This window comes from Mus musculus, chromosome 1 (assembly GCF_000001635.26).
Source record: "Mus musculus strain C57BL/6J chromosome 1, GRCm38.p6 C57BL/6J".
NCBI classification, from domain to species: Eukaryota; Metazoa; Chordata; class Mammalia; order Rodentia; family Muridae; genus Mus; species Mus musculus.
Window position 1 is genome coordinate 136,511,110 of NC_000067.6, and position 20,495 is coordinate 136,531,604.

The window sequence follows — 20,495 nt, forward strand, 5'->3', positions numbered from 1 at the left end:
TGTCGGAGATGGACGTTCCTGTTGGCCGCGATGACTGAGATCCACAGGACGTTAAGAACTGTTGAGTCTGGAGCGTTGGGTGAGGGAGTGTTCAAGGTGTGACCATCAGTAGTGTTGCCCCCGCCACAGGGGCATTGCCCTCTTGTCGTCGAGAGTGGACAAGTACTACACAGTTTCAGTTTCTCATAGAGCAACCGCCATCCTGGCCACCTCGGTGACCTCTGTGCTTTCAGCGTGGGATGATGCTACAGAATTGTTACAGGGGCTTGAGGTGATGTGTGCAAGCCTTTTACCCTGGTGCTCAGTAATGGTTGCTTAGACTGTTGTTGAGCTTTCAACATACTGTAAAATTAAATCTTAGGTCTGAGATGCACCTCAGAGCTAAAGCTGTCATCTAGCATCGTGAGGTGCTATGCATTCAATCTTCTGCACTGAGAAAATAATCTTTTAAATGTTAAATACAGAGAAGATATAATGTCTGACCCAGTGCTAGTAAACAGTGATGTCTACAGGTGATTTGACCTAAGGATGAGAGACACATTCTGTGGGGCTATGGCAAATGTGACCTAGGGGTGGTCCTGTTGGAACTGGATGTATAGAGCTGAGAGGAAGTCAGCCTAAACTGATAATGGCCTCCCCGGACTTCAGCCAGACCAACAAACCGGAGAGGCATTTATGAAACCTCTTAGGTTTTAGGATGACTGCCTTCTTAAAAGGAAGAAGACAGTTCATTATAAACATGTGAAAGCTGTATGCAAGCTTATTACATACATACATACATACATACATACATACATACATACATACATACATTCATAGTGGATGACAATACAAGCACGAGTTGGTGAACACAAATCTTTAGCCCTTTGAATGTTGGTGATTTCCATCTTATGTCTGCTGAGGTTAGGTTAGCAGGTAAGAAACAAACAAGTTTAAAATGTGACCCTGAAACCAAAATTCCTTTTCGTATTTTGCAAGATTTTGAAATTAGGTTTTTCAGGCCAGACATGGTGGTGCACGCCTCTAATCCCAGCACTTGGGAGGCAGAGGCAGGTGGATCTCTGTGAGTTTGAGGCCAGCCTGCTCTATAAAGTGAGTTACAGGACAGCCAGGGCTACACAGAAAAACCAAAAAGAAAGAAAGAAAAAGAGAAAGAAAGAAAAGAAGGAAGTCAGGTGTTTTATGTGGCGACGACACTCGGAGAACTTCTGTAATTCAGTGATATCATATTTTTCAAGAGAGTTGCTCTTAGTCTGAGACCTTGTGCATGAAGTTTCAGCCTTGTGAGAATGTTTATGACAGAGTTACAGACTCTGAGCAAGCCTGCAGGTAATGGAAATGCTGACAGATTATTATAGAGCTGCTGTTGGCTCTGCTGGGCCCCGGGGCTCTGCAGTAAAACAGGCCGCCCCTGCAGCCTGTAAATCATAGGCGGTGTCGACAGTTGAAAGTGAATTGTTCTCTCAGGGTGAGTGAAAACCCTCTGGAGGAATGTGGCAAGCGTTCCCTTGTTTAAACTCTGTTGAACGTGACAGTGGGGCTAGAACAATACTTTCCCTAACTTAGCTTACTTTTCTTTCTATCTCTAGAAAAACACATACTTAGAAATTGATAGTTTCCCTTTATGTTCAGTCATATTTCTGCGGTTTCATTTCTTTCCGTAAAAATTTACAGGGGAGTTCATATTTGAAACACTTAAGCTTTTGTGAGAAGATTATCCTAACATTCTCTTCAAGAAATAGTATTTTCCTTTGGGGAGTCAACAGTAGTAGAAAGTCTGATTGGGAAGACACCATAGGGTGGCCTGTATTTAGCTGTAGGTTACTGCTCAGCAAGTTTCCTTCTCGTGGTGAGCTAGGCTCGGAGTTTAGAAGGCTACAGGGAGAGACTGTTTTCTAGGCCAGGGAAAGGCTGCAGCACTTCCCTTGGTGGGCACTGTTCTCACAGGCTTGTTTCCCACGAGGGTCCCTTAGATGCTAAACGACCTAGACAGCTGCCCAGTTTAAACCCCTCCCTCCCCTAGGTAAGTCAAGCTGCTCCTGGCACTTCCCCAGCCCCATCTCTTGCCATCTCCCCCATACTTCACGGAAAGCAGTCGCTCAGCGCTGTGCTGAGTTCTTCCCATGGTTTACCTCCAAGTCTTCCCGTGTTCCATGCCTGTATTTCAGATGCTATTTCCTGCTTCCCAAGTCATGGTCACCCTTCAGGGTCACTGTTCCAAGAGGCCTTGCCAACTCCACAGCCCAGACTACCGAAGCACCGCTGCCCTACAAGGACTCGTTCAGCTGTGTGCCAGGCTTCTCCCTTTGGGCAAATGCCAGAAGCCTAAGGGATAGCACACAAGAAATGCTTATCCCAGTTCATGAACTCATTAGGGCAATGCCTTCACGGAGGAAAATTCCTGCTCAGAGATTGAAATGAGTTGGTCCTTGTTAAACGTACATCCGCATCTGCGTAAGAGTATTGCCCTGAGACAGGGTCTCATGTAGGCCGTGCTGGCCTCAAACTCTCTAACTTATGCCAGCCTCCTAAGTGCTGGGATTCTGTGTTTCTACAGAGCTGGCAGCATTCTTAACACTTCTGTGGTGAAGGGCGACTAAAGTTATGGTTTGTCTTTGGTTCAGGAGCAGAAGTTTGATGAAGAACAGGAGAGTCTCTGGCTGTCTGCATGACATCCATCCGATTCAGAGCATGCAGTCTTCACACTCATCTGGTAAGGCCTCTCGGCTGTCCCAGGCACACTGTCCCAATCGCCTGCTCTGGGGCTTGGGGAAATCCTTTCATTTCTTAGCAGCTGTGTTTCCTTTATAAAATGAAGGTGTGAATTGGATGGCAGAGGCAGAGGCAGACAGATCTCTGTAAGTTTTGAGGATAGCCTGGTCTACAGAGCAAGTTCCAGGACAGCCAGGGCTATAGAGAGAAATTGTGTCTCAAAAGACCAAAACCAAAAAAGAAAAAGGAAAAAAAAAAAAAAGAAATATATATGAATGACATTTCCTTATGATTAAAAATAACACACTATAACAGAGTATGTATTAGACACTCTGATGTGTGTGAAGAGGAAATAAGAGAAGGGGGGTGTGTGGAGCTTGGATAAATAAGACCTCCTAAAGGACCAGATGATAGCTCAGGGGTGCTGCTTGTCTGTGAACCTGCATTAGACAAGGCAGAGTTAGGGAGTGTGCGTACATGCGTGCGTGCGTGCGTGCGTGCGTGCGTGTGTGTGTGTGTGTGTGTGTGTGTTGGGGATATTGGTGGAGGGGAATGGAGTGTTAGGGATTGAACTTAGGGCTCAGGCCTGCTGGACACACAGTGCAGTCCTGAGCACCTGCTTCAGTAGTTACTCTAACTGAAGAAAATGTTTCAGAGCTCAGTGCTAGAGGGCTGCCCTGCTCTGCTCAAGGCCCTGGTTGCATTTTCATTTTTTCCTTTAGGACAGGACATTACCATGTGGCCTGTCTGCCTGTCGAGAGCCAATACTGCTACATAGTACCATCAGACCCTGTTGGCTGGGATGCTGTTAAAAGGGAAACCTGGGGGCTGGAGAGAGGGCTCAGCGGTTAAGAGCACTGACCGTTCTTCCACAGATTCTGAGTTCAATTCCCAGCAACCACGTGGTAGCTCACAACCATCTGTATCGGGATTTGATGCCTTCTTGTGTTATGTCTGAAGACAGCTACTACTGTGTACTTATATACATGAATAATTCTTAGAGTGAGAGGGAGGGAGGGAGGAAAGAAGGAAGGGAAGGAAGGAAGGAAGGAAACCTGTTGAAAAGGGATTATGGAAATGTTATGTGTTTATCTAGGTGGGGGTTCCATAGGCATGTGTAAAGAACAAAGTGTACAATAAAGATGTGTACATTTTAAGAAGTGTAATGTGTAGCTTATAAAAAGCTTGAAGTGGCTGGGCTGCAGAGTAGGCTCAGCTGTGAAGGACACTTGTTGCTCTTAATTAAACTCAGGTTCAATTCTCAGCACCCACGTGATGGCTCACAACCTTACTCCCAGGAGATCGAGTGCTCCCTTCTAGGCATGCACATGGTGCAGACATTCGTGTGGATGAAACACTTAGATACATAAAGTAATAAAATAAATAATCTGATTTTTGTCAACTTGAAAGTTCTATGTAATAGTCTGTTTGGTAAAGGTCCAATATCCCATTGGTAATAAGAATTCTTCAAAGAAATTAAGGCTAGGTTTTGTTATTTTCTCAAAATTAGCTTGGAGGGAGATAATTATCCTTAGGACTTGTTAATGTAATCCACTGGCAACAAGTACATTGGTGTGAGAACAAACATGCACATGATAGATATGAACATTTCTGAGTTAATTTCCTTAGGTGTTAGGAACAATTAACTGCTACCAAGTGTAGAAAAGTTAAGTGAAACTGGGCAATGGTGGCAGAGACAGGCTGATCTATGTGAGTTCGAGGTCAGCCTCGTCTCGAGAGAACCCCGTCTCGAGTGGTGGGGAAGGGGAGGTTACGTGGGATATTTTAAGTCTCTAGTTACTTATCTTGAGGGCGAAGGGCCACTGACTAAGCTCATGCTGGTGAGAGATTAAGTGGTTCCTATATGGAGTTGCGTCTTCACCTTGGTGTGTAGAAATAAGAATGCATTAAAACAAGAAGAGCCTGTGTGAATTACTGGCCACTGATTCCTCAGTAACCTGCATCCACGAATTTGTCTGAAAGTATTGTGATCGAAATCTAGGCTTATGCTGGCTGTTTTCCATTGATACAGGATTAATGGAAAAACCGAGCACCATTTACTCAAATTCATCAGAGTCCTTTCTTCCCGGGATTTGCAAAGAATTGATTGGCTCATCAATAGATTTCCTCGGACAGAGTTTCGATGAAGAGAAAACTATAGCAGATAGCCTGATAAATAATCTCCTTAGGCTTCATAATGGGGTGATTGCCATCTCCAAAGCCCATGAAGAGCAGGATGAAGAAAGTCAAGATAACCGTAAGCCATTCCTCTGTTTTTTTCCGTCTCCCACCATGACAGCCCTCTACCCTTCCCTCCTTACCTGGTGCATCCGGCCGGCATCTCTCCATCATGCTTCGATGCTTCAATGGCAACTGTATGTGAGTTCTCCTATTGGAGACCGTTTCTTGCAGTAATTTTCCTCCTCCTTCTTTCCAAGTGTTCTCTGACCGGGCGGCACAGGCTCTTACCATCCAGGTTGCTTGTGCCTTTGAGCAGCTTGTGGTTTTGTTCAAACACTGGCTGGGTGATTTTCTACCTTGTACTGGCTCAGCGAGGCTTGAAGACGAATTGAGACAAGATATTAAAAAACTCGGAGGCTATTTGCAATTGTTTTTGCAGGTAAGTAGATTTCTTATTTTTTAAGAATTCATTTGTTCTAAAAGTATTTATTGGCTTCCTACCACCTGTATCTTCCCTGAACTTACACCTGAGGATTTCTGGGTGCTTCCTGTTTTGAGGTCCTAAGACTGGTTCCGTTAGTTTGCTGAGTGAAGGCTTATGTGTCCTCTGTGTGTGGAGAGATTTGCAGGTGCTGGTTCATTTCGTCCTGACCACAACCCCCAGATGTGTGCTCTTGCCATTTTATGGGTGAGGACGTAGAGGCTTGGGAAATGACTTGTTCCCCCCAGTGTTGTATAACTACTGGGTAATAAAAGTGAATTTGAATGCACAGGGTCTTGGTCCAATATACTCTGCAAGCCCCCAGTTAAGGTCACTGAAAGAAAGGCAGAGTCTCTGGCTGTGGGCTGGCTCTCAGCGCCTGCTGAATTGGTAAAAACAAAGCTCTTGATATAGATGTGGGAAAAGTAATTTTGTTTCCTAATTACTTTATATCAAGTAACTTTGGGTTTAACCACCAGGAAGAAGCAAGAGAAAGCTTGCTTTCTGTCTCCTGGATGCAGAGGTAGGCATGGGGGTTCTGCTGCACAAAGAGAAGGGATCTCCCCTCTGCTGTATCGGAAGTGTGAATGTGACCTCATCGTCCTCCATCATGATGGAGCACCAGCTGACTTGTGTGTGTGCAGCTGTGGGCAGGGGAGGCAAGGAACGGGCCTTCATGTAAAGGAAGGCCAGTGAGGCATCATATGATACTTCCATGTGCTTGGCTAGAACTTCTCCTGACCACAGCTGCTCTCTCTATCATCAAGAAGTGGGTTTTTTATTCTAAACAGCTATTGGGTTTAAAACCAAGGGTTCCATTACTGTGGAAAAAGTAGGGAACTGATCTTGAAAAATATAACATCCTTGTCATACCAGGGATCTCTGTGAGAATCTCTCAAGGGGAATGAGATGAAGCAGAAGGCAAGAAAATGCAGAGAGAGCTAAGCTCCACTTTTTTTTTTTCTTTTTGGTTTTTCGAGACAGGGTTTCTCTGTGTAGCCCTGGCTGTCCTGGAACTCACTCTGTAGACCAGGCTGGCCTTGAACTCAGAAATCCACCTGCCTCTGCCTCCCGAGTGCTGGGATTAAAGGCATGTGCCACTATGCCCAGCTTAAGCTCCACTTTTTAAAATCTAAACTTTCTAGACTATTCGGTCAAGTTTTATATAGTGATGCCCTCCTCGTTTCTGTAGTAATGTATACATTTTTACATTGGAGGGGGCGTGAGAGGACATGAGTGCATGTCATGGCGCACTGTGGAGGCTCAGGGTGGCTTTCAGGAGACAGCTTCCCCCTTTGCACCCATGTGGGTTGAGAGACCACCCTGAGGTTATCAGGGTTACCCACCGGGCCAGCCATCTTACCAGCTCCACTTTCCACTTCTCCATAGCAGAACGTTTGTTGTGACAAGTCATTCCTGAGTGACTGAGTTAGAGGAATCTTCAACTGTTTTTTCCCCCAGATCTTTCTGGGTCTCCCCAGCATGGCCGGGTCCCTCTCTTGTTTGTTCTTTTTGTTAGCCCCAAGTAAAGCTACTAATTATGCCTTTTAATATGCCATGCTATTGATGAATACATGACAGTCTGCTCTCTGTAGGTGAAGGACTCAGAGTGTCTTTTCACAGGGCCTCATGACGTGTTAGATAGCGCGTTGGATATTTGTTGTTGAATGAATGTGAAATTCACATCAAATGAAGGGTCGCTTTGGATATAGACAACAGGGAAAGAGAAGAATGTAACACGGAGGTGACTACAGGCAGATGTGGGCAAGCTTCAGGTGAAGAAGATCTGACAGCATAGGACCCTGAACATAACATGGACAAACATACATGAACATAACATGGATAAAGCCAGAGTCAGAACTGAGGGTGTGACTTAGGCTCAGCCCTAATAAAGGATATAGCCCGGGATGCTCTGAGGTAGAAATGAAAGAAAAGCAGTTTAAGAGGTTGTGTGTGTGTGTGTGTGTGTGTGTGTAAGAATGTAAGAGAGACAGACAGACGGACACAGAGACAGATAAGGACCAGAACCCACTGTTGGTATTTAAAATCCTGCTAATTCGTGTCCTTAGGCAGGCTGCTTAGCTATTGGGTCTCTTCCCTAGAAAATAAGAACAGTAATGGCCACCTGGCAGGGTTGCTGTGGTCGTCAGATGAAATCATGGTGTGAGAGAGTTGGTCCAGTTGCTGCTGTGAAATGTCTTGCCTTCTCTTCATTTCCTGGGAAGAGCACTTTGAACTTGACTTACAAGCTTCCACACAGCTTGTGGGATGCGTTCTATGAAACGAATGAAGGGTGGAGATGCCAAGTGACTGGGAAGGCACTGCTCTAGCCAGAACACTTTACTAGTGAAGCATGCTTGATCCTTACCTTGTGCTGCTGTAATGAGCAAGTGTCTTCTGAGTGGCAGGCCAAGCCAGGCATTCTAAGGGCTGCAGGGGGCGGGGCCAGAAAGAAGCAGCATTAAAGGGGAGGTCCCTGTGCCTTTGCAACTTGCGCACTGAGTGTAGGGAAGGCTGTTGTTTAAAGTAACTGGGGTGCTTTTCCTTTCTCCTCTTCTCCTTTGCACCCCCTCCCCAAGAACAGTTAAAGTTGAAAGGTCAAAGGTGTACCATTTGTTCGTCTTACTGATGTCTGCGTCTAACCCTGACTCAGGGTTAACTGCACACTTGATTTATGTCTCCTCGGTGTCAAGTCTGAGGGAGGGGGCTGAATCCTGTTCATGTTACAGCTGTCAGCTTCAGGGCTGCCTGCTTTCTGTTTCTCACAGGCACTTCAGTGGTCACTATATTATGAATTTTACTTTTAGATCCATGGGTATTTTGTCTTCATGTGTGCCTATGCATCACATATGTGCCTGCTGCTCTCAGAGATCAGAAGGGGGTGTTGGGTCCTCTGGAACTAGAGTTAGAGATGGCCGTGAGCTACCCTGTGGTGGCTAGGAATCAAACCTCTGTTCTCTGGAAGAACACCCAGTGCCCTTATCTCCTAAACAGCCTCGACTGCCCTGTTATTACTGTTATTTTTAGTGCTGGCACTGAGGGCTTAGGTCCAGCCCCTCCTACCTGCTAACTTCACCCACTGCCCCCTTTCTCTTTGCTTTAAAATCTCATATATGTGCTATATGGACCCATCTTTATTTCACAGGGATGCTGTTCGGATATTTCATCGATGGTTAAAGAGGCTCAAAACAAAGTCATGAAGATTATACAGCAGGCTGTTCAGTGTGTGGGTCAGCTAGCTGTTCTGAAAGGGAGCAAGCTCTGTGTTCTGGAAAACAGCAGCAAAGTCTCCAGTACCCAGGTAATGCACAGCATTAGTGCTGGAAAGCCTGTGAAGGAACGCCAGGGACTTCAGATAATAGCAGCGCTACACAGAATAACAAAATAAGTGCATTTCCTTTTTCAAAATAACCTGTACTTTTAATAGCTTGGCCATCTTAAATTCTTTTGGTCAAAAGTGGATAAGGCTGGGATGTACCTCTGGCAGCTTGCAGAGCAGGCGTGAGTTTGATCTCCATTGCTGTGAGTGCACATTTGTAATCCAGCCTTCGGAGGCAGACAGGAGGATCAGAAGGACAAGATCAGTTTTGGTTGTAAAGCAAACTTGAGACCAACCTAGGCTACATGAATACCGTTCTCAATCACAAGCCAACAAAAGCGGTTAAAATATGATTGGTGATTACAGATCTTTACAGTCCTTTTGGAGCCAGGCATGGTGGGATACATTTCGAGTACATTAAGGAGACAGAGCCAAGTTGATCTTTGTGAGTTCAAGGCCAGGCTGAACTACATAATGAGTTCCAGGACAGAGAAACCTTGTCTCAGAAAACAAACAAAACTCTTACTGGGGCTCAGGGTAGGGTGCTCACCTGTAACCTCAGTACCTAGGGGTTGGGGATCAGGAGATCAAGGACAACTTGTGCGACATAGTGAGACCAATCTCAAAACCTAAAGGGAAAATGTGCTTTTTATCTTTTGATGGCTGCTATAAACTGTGGAACATGGTCTTACCCCATCTATATATGAAATAGTAGTAATTATAGAATATTTATATTTGCCCACTTTGTTTATACTATGAACAATATATATTAAAATGTATTATTTCCTAGCAAATAAAGGCCTGCCTAAAATGACCATTCTTCCCAATGTGACACCTGCGGAGTACTACATTATCATTTTGTTAATTTTATTTCCTAATAGATTTTATAAAGTTAGTTATACTAACTTTAGCTGAATTTAATAAACTGAGGGTGAGTTACAGTTTCATTATCTTATAATTTTGAAGAGTATGTAAAACCAGGCAAGTGATGTGGCTCAGTGGTGAAGGTGCTGGCTGTCAGCCTGATGTCCTCAGTGCTGTTTCTCAGAGACACAGGGTGGAAGGAGAGATCCAAGTGTACAGGCTGTCCTGTGACACCTGTATGTGCGCTCGCTCTGTCTGTCTCTGTCTCTCTGTCTCCATCTTGCTCCTTCTCTTCTCTTCTCTTCTCTTCTCTTCTCTTCTCTTCTCTTCTCTTCTCTTCTCTTCTCTTCTCCTCTCTCTCTCTTTCTCTCTCTCTCTCTCTGAGTCTCCTCTGCCTCTCTGTCTCTTTCTCTCTGTGTCACACACACACACACACACACACACACACACACACACACATTTAATAAAATTTTACCTTGTGAAACCAAGCTCACAGCTAACTGAGAGACATTTTTCCTAACAGGAGTTCATGGCCGCTCTCCAGGATGGTGTAACCTCTGGGATGAAGAGTCTCTTAGACTCTGGGCTGGAGACCGCGCAAGACCTCAGGCAGGACCTCTCCAGGCAGAGTGCACGAGAGGAGGTAAGGGTGAGGAAGGATCTGGTCCTCCCGTTGCACACTTGGTCTTAAAGATGGGTCTTGGGTAAAATACTTTAAAATGTACAAGTAACAGTGCAGCGCGGTGAGTTTATATATCATGTGTTTTAGTTTGTGATGAATTCTTTTTTATTGAAGAGCGGATGGTGCCCTGTCTCTGAAGCTCCACTCCATACGGAGTGTGGCAGCGACACCTACTGTTCACTCCCTGGATGTCTTTTCCTGCCTTTCTGTTAGGTCTTTATTTTCTACCTATAAACTGTAAGCAAGCACCTACTGATCCAGTCATCTTGAACTAAATGTTTCCAGGGGCATTCGCACCAGTGATTTCACATCAAGATACAGAACTAGTGATGATGTCAGTGCCTTCTAAGGGTGCTCTGCCTCTGCAGATGACTAGCCCTGACTCATAAGCCGTGCTAGCTGTAGGCGAGATCTTCCACCCTAATCCCTCCCAACCCTCCAACACTAGATGGGAGAGGAAGGTTAGAAGAGAAGGGGATGTAGACATCTTTAGACTACTTCATGCTGATTAGAGGTGTCGGGTTCCTTGGGGCAAATCCAATCTCCGTCATCGGGATATCTCCAACCAGGAATCCAGCAATATTTATTATGTATACAGTGTTCTGTCTGCATGTGTGGCTGAAAGCCAGAGAGGGTACCAGATCTTACCATAGGTGGTTGTGAGCTACCGTGAAGTTGCTGGGAATTGAACTCAGGACCTCAGGAAGAACAGTCAGTGCTTTTATCCTCCAAGCCATCTCTCCACCCTCCATATGCCTGGTTTTTTAAAGAAACCAAAATTCTCACTACAGCTAGGAATGAGGGCTGGAGAGACTGTAGCAAGCGTTCTTGCAGAGGACCCAGGCTCAGTTCCCAACACCACACGGTGGCTCACAGCAGTCTGGCTGTAATTCCAGTATCAGGGGGTCTCATATCCTGTTCTGCCCTCTGATAGTAGCAGCCACATATGTGGTACACATATATATGTACAGGCAAAATCCCCATACATATAACACTTTAAATTTTTTAAATAAAAATAAATACTAGGAACAGTGACTGGCAGCTGCTGAATTGCTCGTCTTGCTTGAACGTGCTGCACTGTGTGAATGTGTCGCCTCCTTGCTTGCATATCTTTGTTCATCCGTTTTAAAAGAAGAACAAAACCAAAGGAGTCCACACTGTCACTAAATCAAGATCTGTGACTCCTGTGTTATTGCAGTAGACGTGTGGCTGATCAGGTTCTGTGGCAGGACCACTGTGGAGAGGGACGCGCTGGGCTGTTAGGTCATAGTCAAAGCATTGCTGACACCGAGATTGGCTATGTCGGGAGCCCCATTCATCACTAATATCTTTTATCAACTGCGTGAGTTCTGTCTGTAAAACTTCTGCTGGCAGTAAGTTCAGAGTGTGGAATCAGACAGTGATGAACGGTGGCCAGTGGCAGAGAGAAGTGCTCATGCTACTGTTAAAGCAGGGGTGCGTGTTAGCTTTGTCTCACACACACACCACATACACACACACACACCACATATACACACATACCACATACACACACACCACATATATACACGTGCCACATACACACACCACACAAATGCCACATACAAACACATGCCACACACACACATGCCACATACATACACAAATCACACATATACACACACACCACATATACCACACATACCACATACACACACACATGCCGCATACACACATACACCACACACACACACCCCATACATACACACACCACATACATACCCCCCCACACACACCTTATATACACACCACATATACCACACACACACACACACACACACCCCACATATACCATACACACCACATATACCACACACACACTCTCCACATAAATAAAAGGAACTAAAAGGATTCTTCACATAGACTCTTTCTCCTTCCTTTTGTTGTTCTATGGTCTGACATTGTAGTTTGTTACATGGTGGAATTTTATTCATTGTATTCTTTGTCCCTTTTTTCTGTCTGTCTTTCTCTCTCTCTGTGTGTGACTGTGTGCGTGGGGAGAGTGATCAGAGGTCAACCTTGGATGTTGTTCCTCTAGAACTTTCCAACTCAGTTTTTGAGACAGTATCACTCACTGATATCTCAGTTAGTCTAGACTGGCTTGCCTAGAGTCCTCTCTCTTCCCTTCTCCATGCTGAGCATGGTGGGGATTGAACTTAGGTCCTCATGGTTAAGTGGCAAGTGCTTTAGCAACTGAGCCATCTTAGCTGGATTCTTTCTGATTGTATTCTCCCAACTTAAAAGTCGGAAGAGCCTGTGGTAGGAGCTGGAGGAGTGGCTCGGCAGCTGAGGGTATTTACTGCTGTTCCCAGGATTGGGGCTGGAATCTCACTCAACACCCATGTCAGACAGCTCACCATCACCTGTAACCCCAGCTCCAAAGGATCATACATGCACACACACCACACAGCACACCCCATACACCACACACACACATACCATGTACCACACACATACACACAAGCCACACATCATACACACACACACCATACACCACACACATAAAGAATAAATACAGCTCAATGAGGGAAGTGTCCACTCACCCTCTACTCCCAATATCGCCAGCTGCTGAGTGACTATGAACCCCCATTGCTAGGCTACACCCAGGGAACTGGAAATAGCCAGGTGCCTCAGAGTAAATATGCAGAGCTGCTGGCCATCATTGAAGAGTTGGGGAAAGAGGTCAGACTGACGTATGCAGGAAGCAAGAGCGCCATGGAGAGGCTAAAACGAGGCATCATTCATGCCCAGAGCCTGGTTCGGGAGTGCTTGGCTGAAACGGAACGGAATGCCAGGTCCTATTCCCTGGTCGGTCTGAAGGCCCATCTCACTAACCCGTGGAGATGAGAAGCTTTGTGCAAAATGGCAGTCATTTTTCTACCACAGTCATTAAGCTCTGAACCCACACTCAAAAGATTGGGAGGACATTTTGCAGTAACTGACGATGTGCATTTTAAGTAGTTAGGAATGACGCAGCTCTTTTTTCTTTCCAAACATTTGAAAGATGTTTGTGAAGCCACTTCACAGCAAGCTATTGTTTGTCCCCAAATACCAGTGTCCCCTCTAGCCTCCCTTTGGATACACATCACCCCAGTTGCCGTCCTTTCCCTGAGTTCACCTGCCTCCAAGTTGAGTGCAAACCACAGCGCCTTTGCTCAGTAGCTGGCCTGCCTGTGTACAGTGTAGACCCTGCTTCATGGAGCTTCTCTGCCTAAGCGTTTGCATGACTGAGTGCTCGGAAGTCAATCTTTAAAATGCACAGAAGAAAGAGCCATTTACCCAACCTCCCAAGCACCCTGCAGATGTCCATCCTGAGGCTGTAGATCTCAGTTCTGTGTTTACTGTGAGCCCATCACAGCATCTGGAAGAAAACGACTGGAACTATTGCATCTTTGTATTTATTACTTGATGTAATAAAGCTTATTTTCATTAACAAAAAGAATAAATACAATCAGGATTGCATTATAGACTCATAGAGGGCACTGAAATTGTAATTTCAAAGCTGGGTTCATGAAATGAAGAAGTGTACTTTTTCTTCTTTCTGGGAGTCAATCTTACCACACAGATCTTGTTTGCCTGGAACTTGAAGCTTGCAGGAGAGTAGTTCTTGTGCCTCTCACTCCTGAGTGCTGGGATTAGAGGTGAGCCACCGTGGCCTACTTTTCTTCTTACTGTAACTGCAAGTCTGAGCCGACCTAGACAAGAGCTTAGTGAAGAAAGCCAATTAAACACACAGCAGCACCCCCTTGCAGAAGCTTGCCTCCACCTGAGGGGGCAGCAGTGAGCAGAGGCCCAGCCAAGGCTTCACTGTTGATTTAGTTTAAGACTTGCACCACTGTGAGAGCCAGGAGTCCCCATCTGGGTCTGATTGTCAGTGGTAAGGTGGGAAATGCCATGTGCAGCATAGATCACAACTGGGAATCACATAACATTTGTAACTTTCTCAAAGCACCTCATATTTTTTTGATAATTCAAACCCTCGCTTTCTTCTGAGAGAAGTTTCATGCCTATAAATATTTAAATAAAAGGCAAATTTTGAGATAGTTACACATCAGAATATATCCTCTCTTATATTTATATTTTATTATTAGTGTATGTGTGCGTGTGGAGACCTGTGTGTCATGTCACATATGTGGATGTCAGGAGACAGCTTTGTGGAGTCATTCACCAGGGTCAACGTTAGGTCCTCAGGCTTGTGCCGCTGAGCCCAGTTCAGCCGTGCTATATGGAAATCAATGTGTCGTTTATTCTGAAGGAATTCCACTTATATGGTTTGAAGAACCCTCGAGCTGGCTTATGAAACTTTTATCTCTTCTGGATTCTAGACCAGAGCTCCCTGTCTGGTCTCGCAGGGGCCTAAGAATTGTGTTTCCTGGTGATTGCGTGTTTACTGAAATATTTTAACATTTCTCTAGGTCACTAAGCAGATGAAAGCCAGTACTGTGGAGTGGGTCGGGTCTCTGGAAAATGCTGTCGCTGAATGGAGGACGGTAGGAGGAGCTTTGCATTGTTTTTTGTTTGTCACTGCGTTTGGTTCCTTTGTAGATATATTTATTTCCCTTGGCAGCCCCAGCTGGAGACAGCTCTGCTGTGCATGCTCACCGAGCATGCTTGTTTCCTAGTCTTTCTTTGGCAGACTTAATGCACTCGTGTAGTACTAGGTCTATGGTGGCCAGGGGCCTGCTAATGCACCCCCTGTTTCTTAGTTACTAGCCTAGGAGCTGCCAGCTTGTGCCTGACTGTAGTCACTATAGACTAAAGAACACATTTAACACTAATGTGCTCAAACAGTGTCAACTAGAGGAGAATTAATATATACTCATGTCACAGGTCACACTTTATAGACAAAGAGAGATGGAGTATAAAAATCAGTGTACCGAAAAGGAGAGTAATGCCCATAGCTGAAGTATTTAAGTAAAGTAAATATTGAAAGAAATACTGTGAGGTTGAATTCTTTGAAATGAAATGTTAGCCTTTTATGGTGTTGGGTACTATGGTCCGTTTCTATGTGCTAGGATGTTAGGGCTGTGGTTTAAATTAAGATTAAATCCGTACTGCTTTTTAAAAGTAACCATTGTTAATTTTGTATTTTGATCTTGCTTATAGAAATGAAGTTATGTACTGGTAAGAAAATTAAATGTTTCAATGTAGCTTCATTATACATTCCATTTTTGTCTGTCATATATATATGCATATATATATATATATGTATATATATTCTATATTTATTTATTTGTTTGTTTATTTGGTTTTTCGAGACAGGGTTTCTCTGTGTAGCCCTGGCTGTCCTGGAACTCACTCTGTAGACCAGGCTGGCCTCGAACTCCCAGGTGCTGGGATTAAAGGCGTGCGTGCGCCACCGCTGCCCAGCTGTATGTTCTTTCTAAGTATTAACTTTTTGTATACAGAAAAGCTTCAGAACTCAAGCACAAGAAGGTTCTAGACAACAAGTTTCCAAGCTGTTAAGCCTTGCGTCAGAATTCTTGAAGCTGAAGTCGTGCTTGCAACAAACCGTTGAGATGATTGTATCTGCGCTGAGAGGTAGGCAGCCCCCTGGGGTCTGCGGCTGGACCTGTGTGATCCCAGGGCTCCCTTTCCCTCCCGGCACGAGCTGTGACCATAGCCCACCCTACACTATGCCCGTGTGCTTAGTTCCTAGTGTAGGAGCTCGGGCTGCTGCTGCCAAGCATGTCAGCACCTCTGCCCGGAGTCAGGGAAGCCAGCGCTTGGCCATCAGAGAGGCACTTAACGGGAAAACCTTCAGTGGTTGGAGTTGTGGTGTAGGGTCCCTGTTACTTAAAAGACTTGCTAGAGTCATGTGATAACACGTGCCGACACCTGGAACTGGTAGCCCACCTTCTCCTTTCCCTCTTTTGTAGGGTGCCCCAGTGACTTGCACTGTCTCAGAAGCTGCACCGAGACTATCTGCAGCCTGGCTCGCAAGCTTCACAGTGACTTCAGCGCACACTCTGCCTCTGCTGGCAGCTGCGGAAATGAACTGCCTCGTGCTGACTGTGAGGAACTGGAGTCTCTAGCGAAGTCACTCCTCCTATGTTTTGAATGTGGAGAAAGCCCTGGTTTGTCGAAACCCTGGGAGTCTTGTTCTTCGAATAGCAAGGAAGAGCAGTGCAAGTCAGACAGGGCTGACTGCGGGAAAAGCGGGCCAAGACGCGCCTGTGAACCACACGGAGACGCAACCCCAGCAGTGTCCTCTGGGGACTGCACCCCGAATAGGATTCAGTGGGTATGAAACCATTGTGCACTTGGAGACCGTCCATGACCAAAAAGGACACTTGGTGTCACTTTTCCTCGTGCAGGAGAGCATAAAAAGAGAGGAGTGTAAATATTCCAAGTCCATGCCTGTGTGTGGCCTCTCGCTGGGTGTAGAAAGCGCTAACAGTGCGGAGTGCTGGCTTCAGAATGCCTCTGTGTATGCTCAGAATTCTATAAGCAGATGAGTTTTAAACAAAGAATATTGTTTAAAAATGTTGAAATATTGGCATCAGAATGAAATTAAGGTATCAGGACCAAGTGAGTGACTATGGTCCTAGTTTCTCATCTTAAATTTTTTTTCTTTTTTTTTATTGGTTATTTTATTTATTTGCATTTCAAATGTTATCCCCCTTCCCAATTTTCCCTCCACAAGCCTCCTAACCCCTCCTCCTCCCCCCTGCTTCTATGAGGGTGCTCCCCCACCCACCCACCCACCCACTCCCACTTCACCACCCTGGTGCTGTCTAGCTGGTTCATTGGTCTGTTTGTAGATAGTTATTTTCTCCTGAATGGAAATCTAAACAGTTTGTTACTTTGGGCCTGTGCATTCTCTCCCCCAAATATAGCATATGGATTAAGTTTATGTGAAATTATTAGCACAGGTTTAACCAAGGTAGCTGACTAAAACTACAGCTCTTTGTCCAAGAATCAACTGTTTGCCATCTTCAATAATATATATGTGTGATTTGTTTCTTTTCAAAATGTACATAAAAAGATAATATAATTGCATATTAATAATATGACCAGATAGCATCGTAGCTTACTGTGTTTTCTGTGTTCCACAGTGGTTGCTTCATTTATAAAATTTAAAAGTAGTAGTGAAATGTAACCAGAACCACTTGGGAGGTCAGAGGCTGCCCCCTTTTGATAGTGCTTGTTTTGCTAAAGGGTACTTAGTTTACATGTTGTTTGATGGAGATTAAAGATCCTTTTTATATTTCATAGCCTTAAGAACCCTTCATCTACAATCAAGTCTAAAGATAATATCCTACTTTAGGGTTTGACTTAAGGAAATTGTTTATTTTTTACCTCAAGAATATGTGTAATTTGAAAGATATTTAGTATCTTAGCCTGGGTGACCTGAGCAGGTTCTGTAAGGGACTTCCCGTGAGTGGCCTGCTTTTGGCTGTAGCTGCTGCCTGTACATTCAGTGGAGCTCGGTGACACTGGCTTGAAGATACCTGTTGTTTTCTCTATGGGGAGAGATAGGAGAGCAGCACTCTCTCCCGTGGTCGGCTGAGCCGTGGTGGTCCATCCCTTGTGCCTCCAGGAGCTTTGAAGAGGTGCAGTCACCAGGCCATTCTGAGTGCCCCGTCCTGTCGGATGTGTGGCAGCAGAGTGACCAGGCCATTCTGAGTGCCCTGTCCTGTCCTGTCGGACAGAGAGGATTGGTTTCCCTTTCCCTCTTTGGCCACTGGGTTTCCTCCTGCGGTTCACTCTGTACCGGTCATTGCTCTGGAAGTAACACTTCTGTTACCGAGTTCATACGCTGTGAAGTACGCGGAAGGATTCTTCCTGAGCGCTGAGCTTCCTTGAACTTACTCAAGTACCAAAATGGCAGTTTTCACCTTGCTGTGCAATAATCTTTAGTTTCTCCATCTCTTATCCCCCTTGTTTTTTTTTTTTCCTTGCTTTTAGACTTGGTCCAGCTGAGCAGTGCGGTGTGGCCTCACCCTGTCACCTTGCTGCCTTTGCCTCCTGAATGCTGGGGTTACAGTCAGTCCCCCAAACCCAAGCCCAAACCCAGCTAGTGTCTATCTTTCAAACTCATGTCTGTCCTCAAAAATATTGTGGGTATGCTTGTAAGCTTATTTATATTTATGCTAAATAATCTGTGGGACTGTGTTCGAGTGGGTGGTGCAGAAGGCATTGCTGTCAGAATCATGTGCATGAAAAGTGTTGTAAAGGAAGTGCCTTTAATAAATCTCATGAGCTCCAGAACCGCCTCCTAATCCAGGACCTTTCTTATTGAATTATTTTCATTCACTTCATCGTGATTTAAAAAATGTCACTGTGGCTCTGCCTGTCTACTACATATCAATTAAATAGGAAACACTAGATTCATGCTAAAATCATTGTGGCCACTGTGTCGCTTTTCTTGCTTGTTCCCTTCTAGAGGTGGGGACCGAATCCAGGTGCTGTCACTAAGCTACCACGTAGCCCCTCCTTTCTCCCTCCTGAACAATGTCCCACCCTCTGGGTTGGCTGGACATGGATCAGCCTTATTTCCCAGTTCTCTGCTTGGAAGCTGGGTGTGCGTTTTATGCACTGAACACTGTACTGCAGGCCGGTGAGTAACTACACCACCTTAAATGAGGCACTAGCTGCTTCCTTCCTGGTTCCTCATCTGCAGAAGGAAAAGTCCCACCACTTCATGGACTATGTCCGTGGGCACTGGGTGACAGAGAGGAAGGAGGGCGCTTGCCCAGTAGCAGATGATAAGCCAATGGTAGTCTCCCTTCTGTAACGAGCAGCAAAACCTTGTTACATAAACAACATGCCTTTAGTCTCAGCACTCAGGAGGCAGAGGCAGGCAGATCTCTGAGCTCGAGGACAGCCTGGTCTACACAGAGAAACCCTGTCTCAAATAAGATCATACCTGGTGCAAGCAGATGCCAATGTTGTGTATTACAGCCCTTGAAGCATGATGTGTTTAATAGTATATCTACCAACACTGGTTTCCACAGTAACTGATATAAGGATGAGTGAATTCCAGTGTTCACAGTCCGTTCACGTCTTTTGGTGTCTATATTACAGTTGTCCAATCTGCTCAGCAGTGTACTGTGATGGTTAGTTTTAATCGTTGGGTTGGCACATCTAGAGTCACCTGGGAAGGGAGTCTCACTGAGGGATTGTCTGTGTTAGGCTGGCCCGTGGGCACCTCTGTGTGATGTTGGCTTGACTGCATTTGTCGAAGTGCTATTGCCTGGGCAGAGGTCTCTGAACTGTAGAGGATGGAGAAAGTGATAGGAGAACTACCGTGCTTGCATTAATTCATTGTTCTCTGCTCTTGACTGGGAATGAACGAATAGCTGCTTCCAGGTCCTGCAGCCTTGTCTTATCCGTGATGATGGACTGTACCCTTAGCCAAATAAGCTGTCACCCTGAAGTTGCTTCTGTTCGGGTATTTTATCATAAGAAAAAAAAAAACTAGGACATTAAAATTTTTCCAAAATGGCATCCTTGTGTGATTCCCTTTTAGTAATCTTACTATAAAATGCATCACACGTCCACAAAGTGCAAGCATCCCCGTGCCTGCTTTGATTCAAGCTCTGGGACACTGACAGTCGTCATGAACAGTCATGCCTAGGGCAGAGGTGTCTAAGTGCAGGCCTTTGTATGTAAACAGCTGCCTTCTTGCCTGTAAGCATGGGGCTTGCTGGGCCCTGGTGGGACCTAGGTTGCTTCTCTTTGTCTCTACAAGCTAAGCTGAACCCACTTTGAACTTGTTCTTTCCCAGTTGGTGCCCTTATGGGCCATACATCACCAGCACGCTTTCGAGAGGACCAATGCAACGATCCATCACCCAGGTGAGTGGGGGCTTTTCTAACGTATTGCTCTTATCCATCAATGCGGTGGGCGGCAGCTCCAGTAATCTATTAGTGTAATATCCCATTGGGTGAGGCATATTGATAGGGCAAAGCTGGTCGATCTGTGAATTGTGGATATCTAGGAGTTCGGGTCAAGAAAGTAAAGCAGATCTCAGGCTGGATTGATGTGGCTATGAATGGTATTTTATGATGTAAAGTTTACCTCTGATTTAGAAAGTAATTTAATGTTGGTGACAGCTTGGGTTCGGGCTAGGAGAGGTCAACCTGGCCGATATCTGGAGCTCTTGGAAGATGTATTCCAGGAATAAAGTACTGTTGTTGATACTTCTATTTCATTTTGCAATATGTCACTGGGGGCACCAGAAAATTGGCCCGAGAGTAAAGTTTTGCACGTAAAGCAAAACAGGCTCATTT

At 45.2% G+C, this 20,495-nt stretch overlaps 1 protein-coding gene and 1 pseudogene across 8 annotated transcripts in view; both read left to right on the forward strand.

Moving 5' to 3' along the window:
* The window catches only part of Kif14 (kinesin family member 14), an 89,638-nt gene that overhangs the window by 44,809 nt on the left and 24,334 nt on the right, over positions 1 to 20,495 (forward strand). For 6 of the 8 annotated variants that reach the window (XM_011248046.2, XM_011248039.2, XM_011248040.2 and 3 more), the window contains exons 23-31: positions 2,625 to 2,713; positions 4,745 to 4,969; positions 5,151 to 5,332; positions 8,520 to 8,675; positions 10,081 to 10,200; positions 14,673 to 14,747; positions 15,666 to 15,798; positions 16,137 to 16,501; positions 19,991 to 20,060. In XM_011248046.2, coding sequence (XP_011246348.1) covers positions 2,625 to 2,713; positions 4,745 to 4,969; positions 5,151 to 5,332; positions 8,520 to 8,675; positions 10,081 to 10,200; positions 14,673 to 14,747; positions 15,666 to 15,798; positions 16,137 to 16,501; positions 19,991 to 20,060 — 1,415 coding nt within the window. Of the gene's footprint in view, positions 1 to 2,624; positions 2,714 to 4,744; positions 4,970 to 5,150; positions 5,333 to 8,519; positions 8,676 to 10,080; positions 10,201 to 14,672; positions 14,748 to 15,665; positions 15,799 to 16,136; positions 19,711 to 19,990; positions 20,061 to 20,495 lie in introns of those variants that run through there. The other 2 variants (XM_006529729.4, NM_001287179.2) reach the window with 2 other exon arrangements.
* Positions 12,776 to 13,690, forward strand: Gm29485 (predicted gene 29485; annotated as a pseudogene).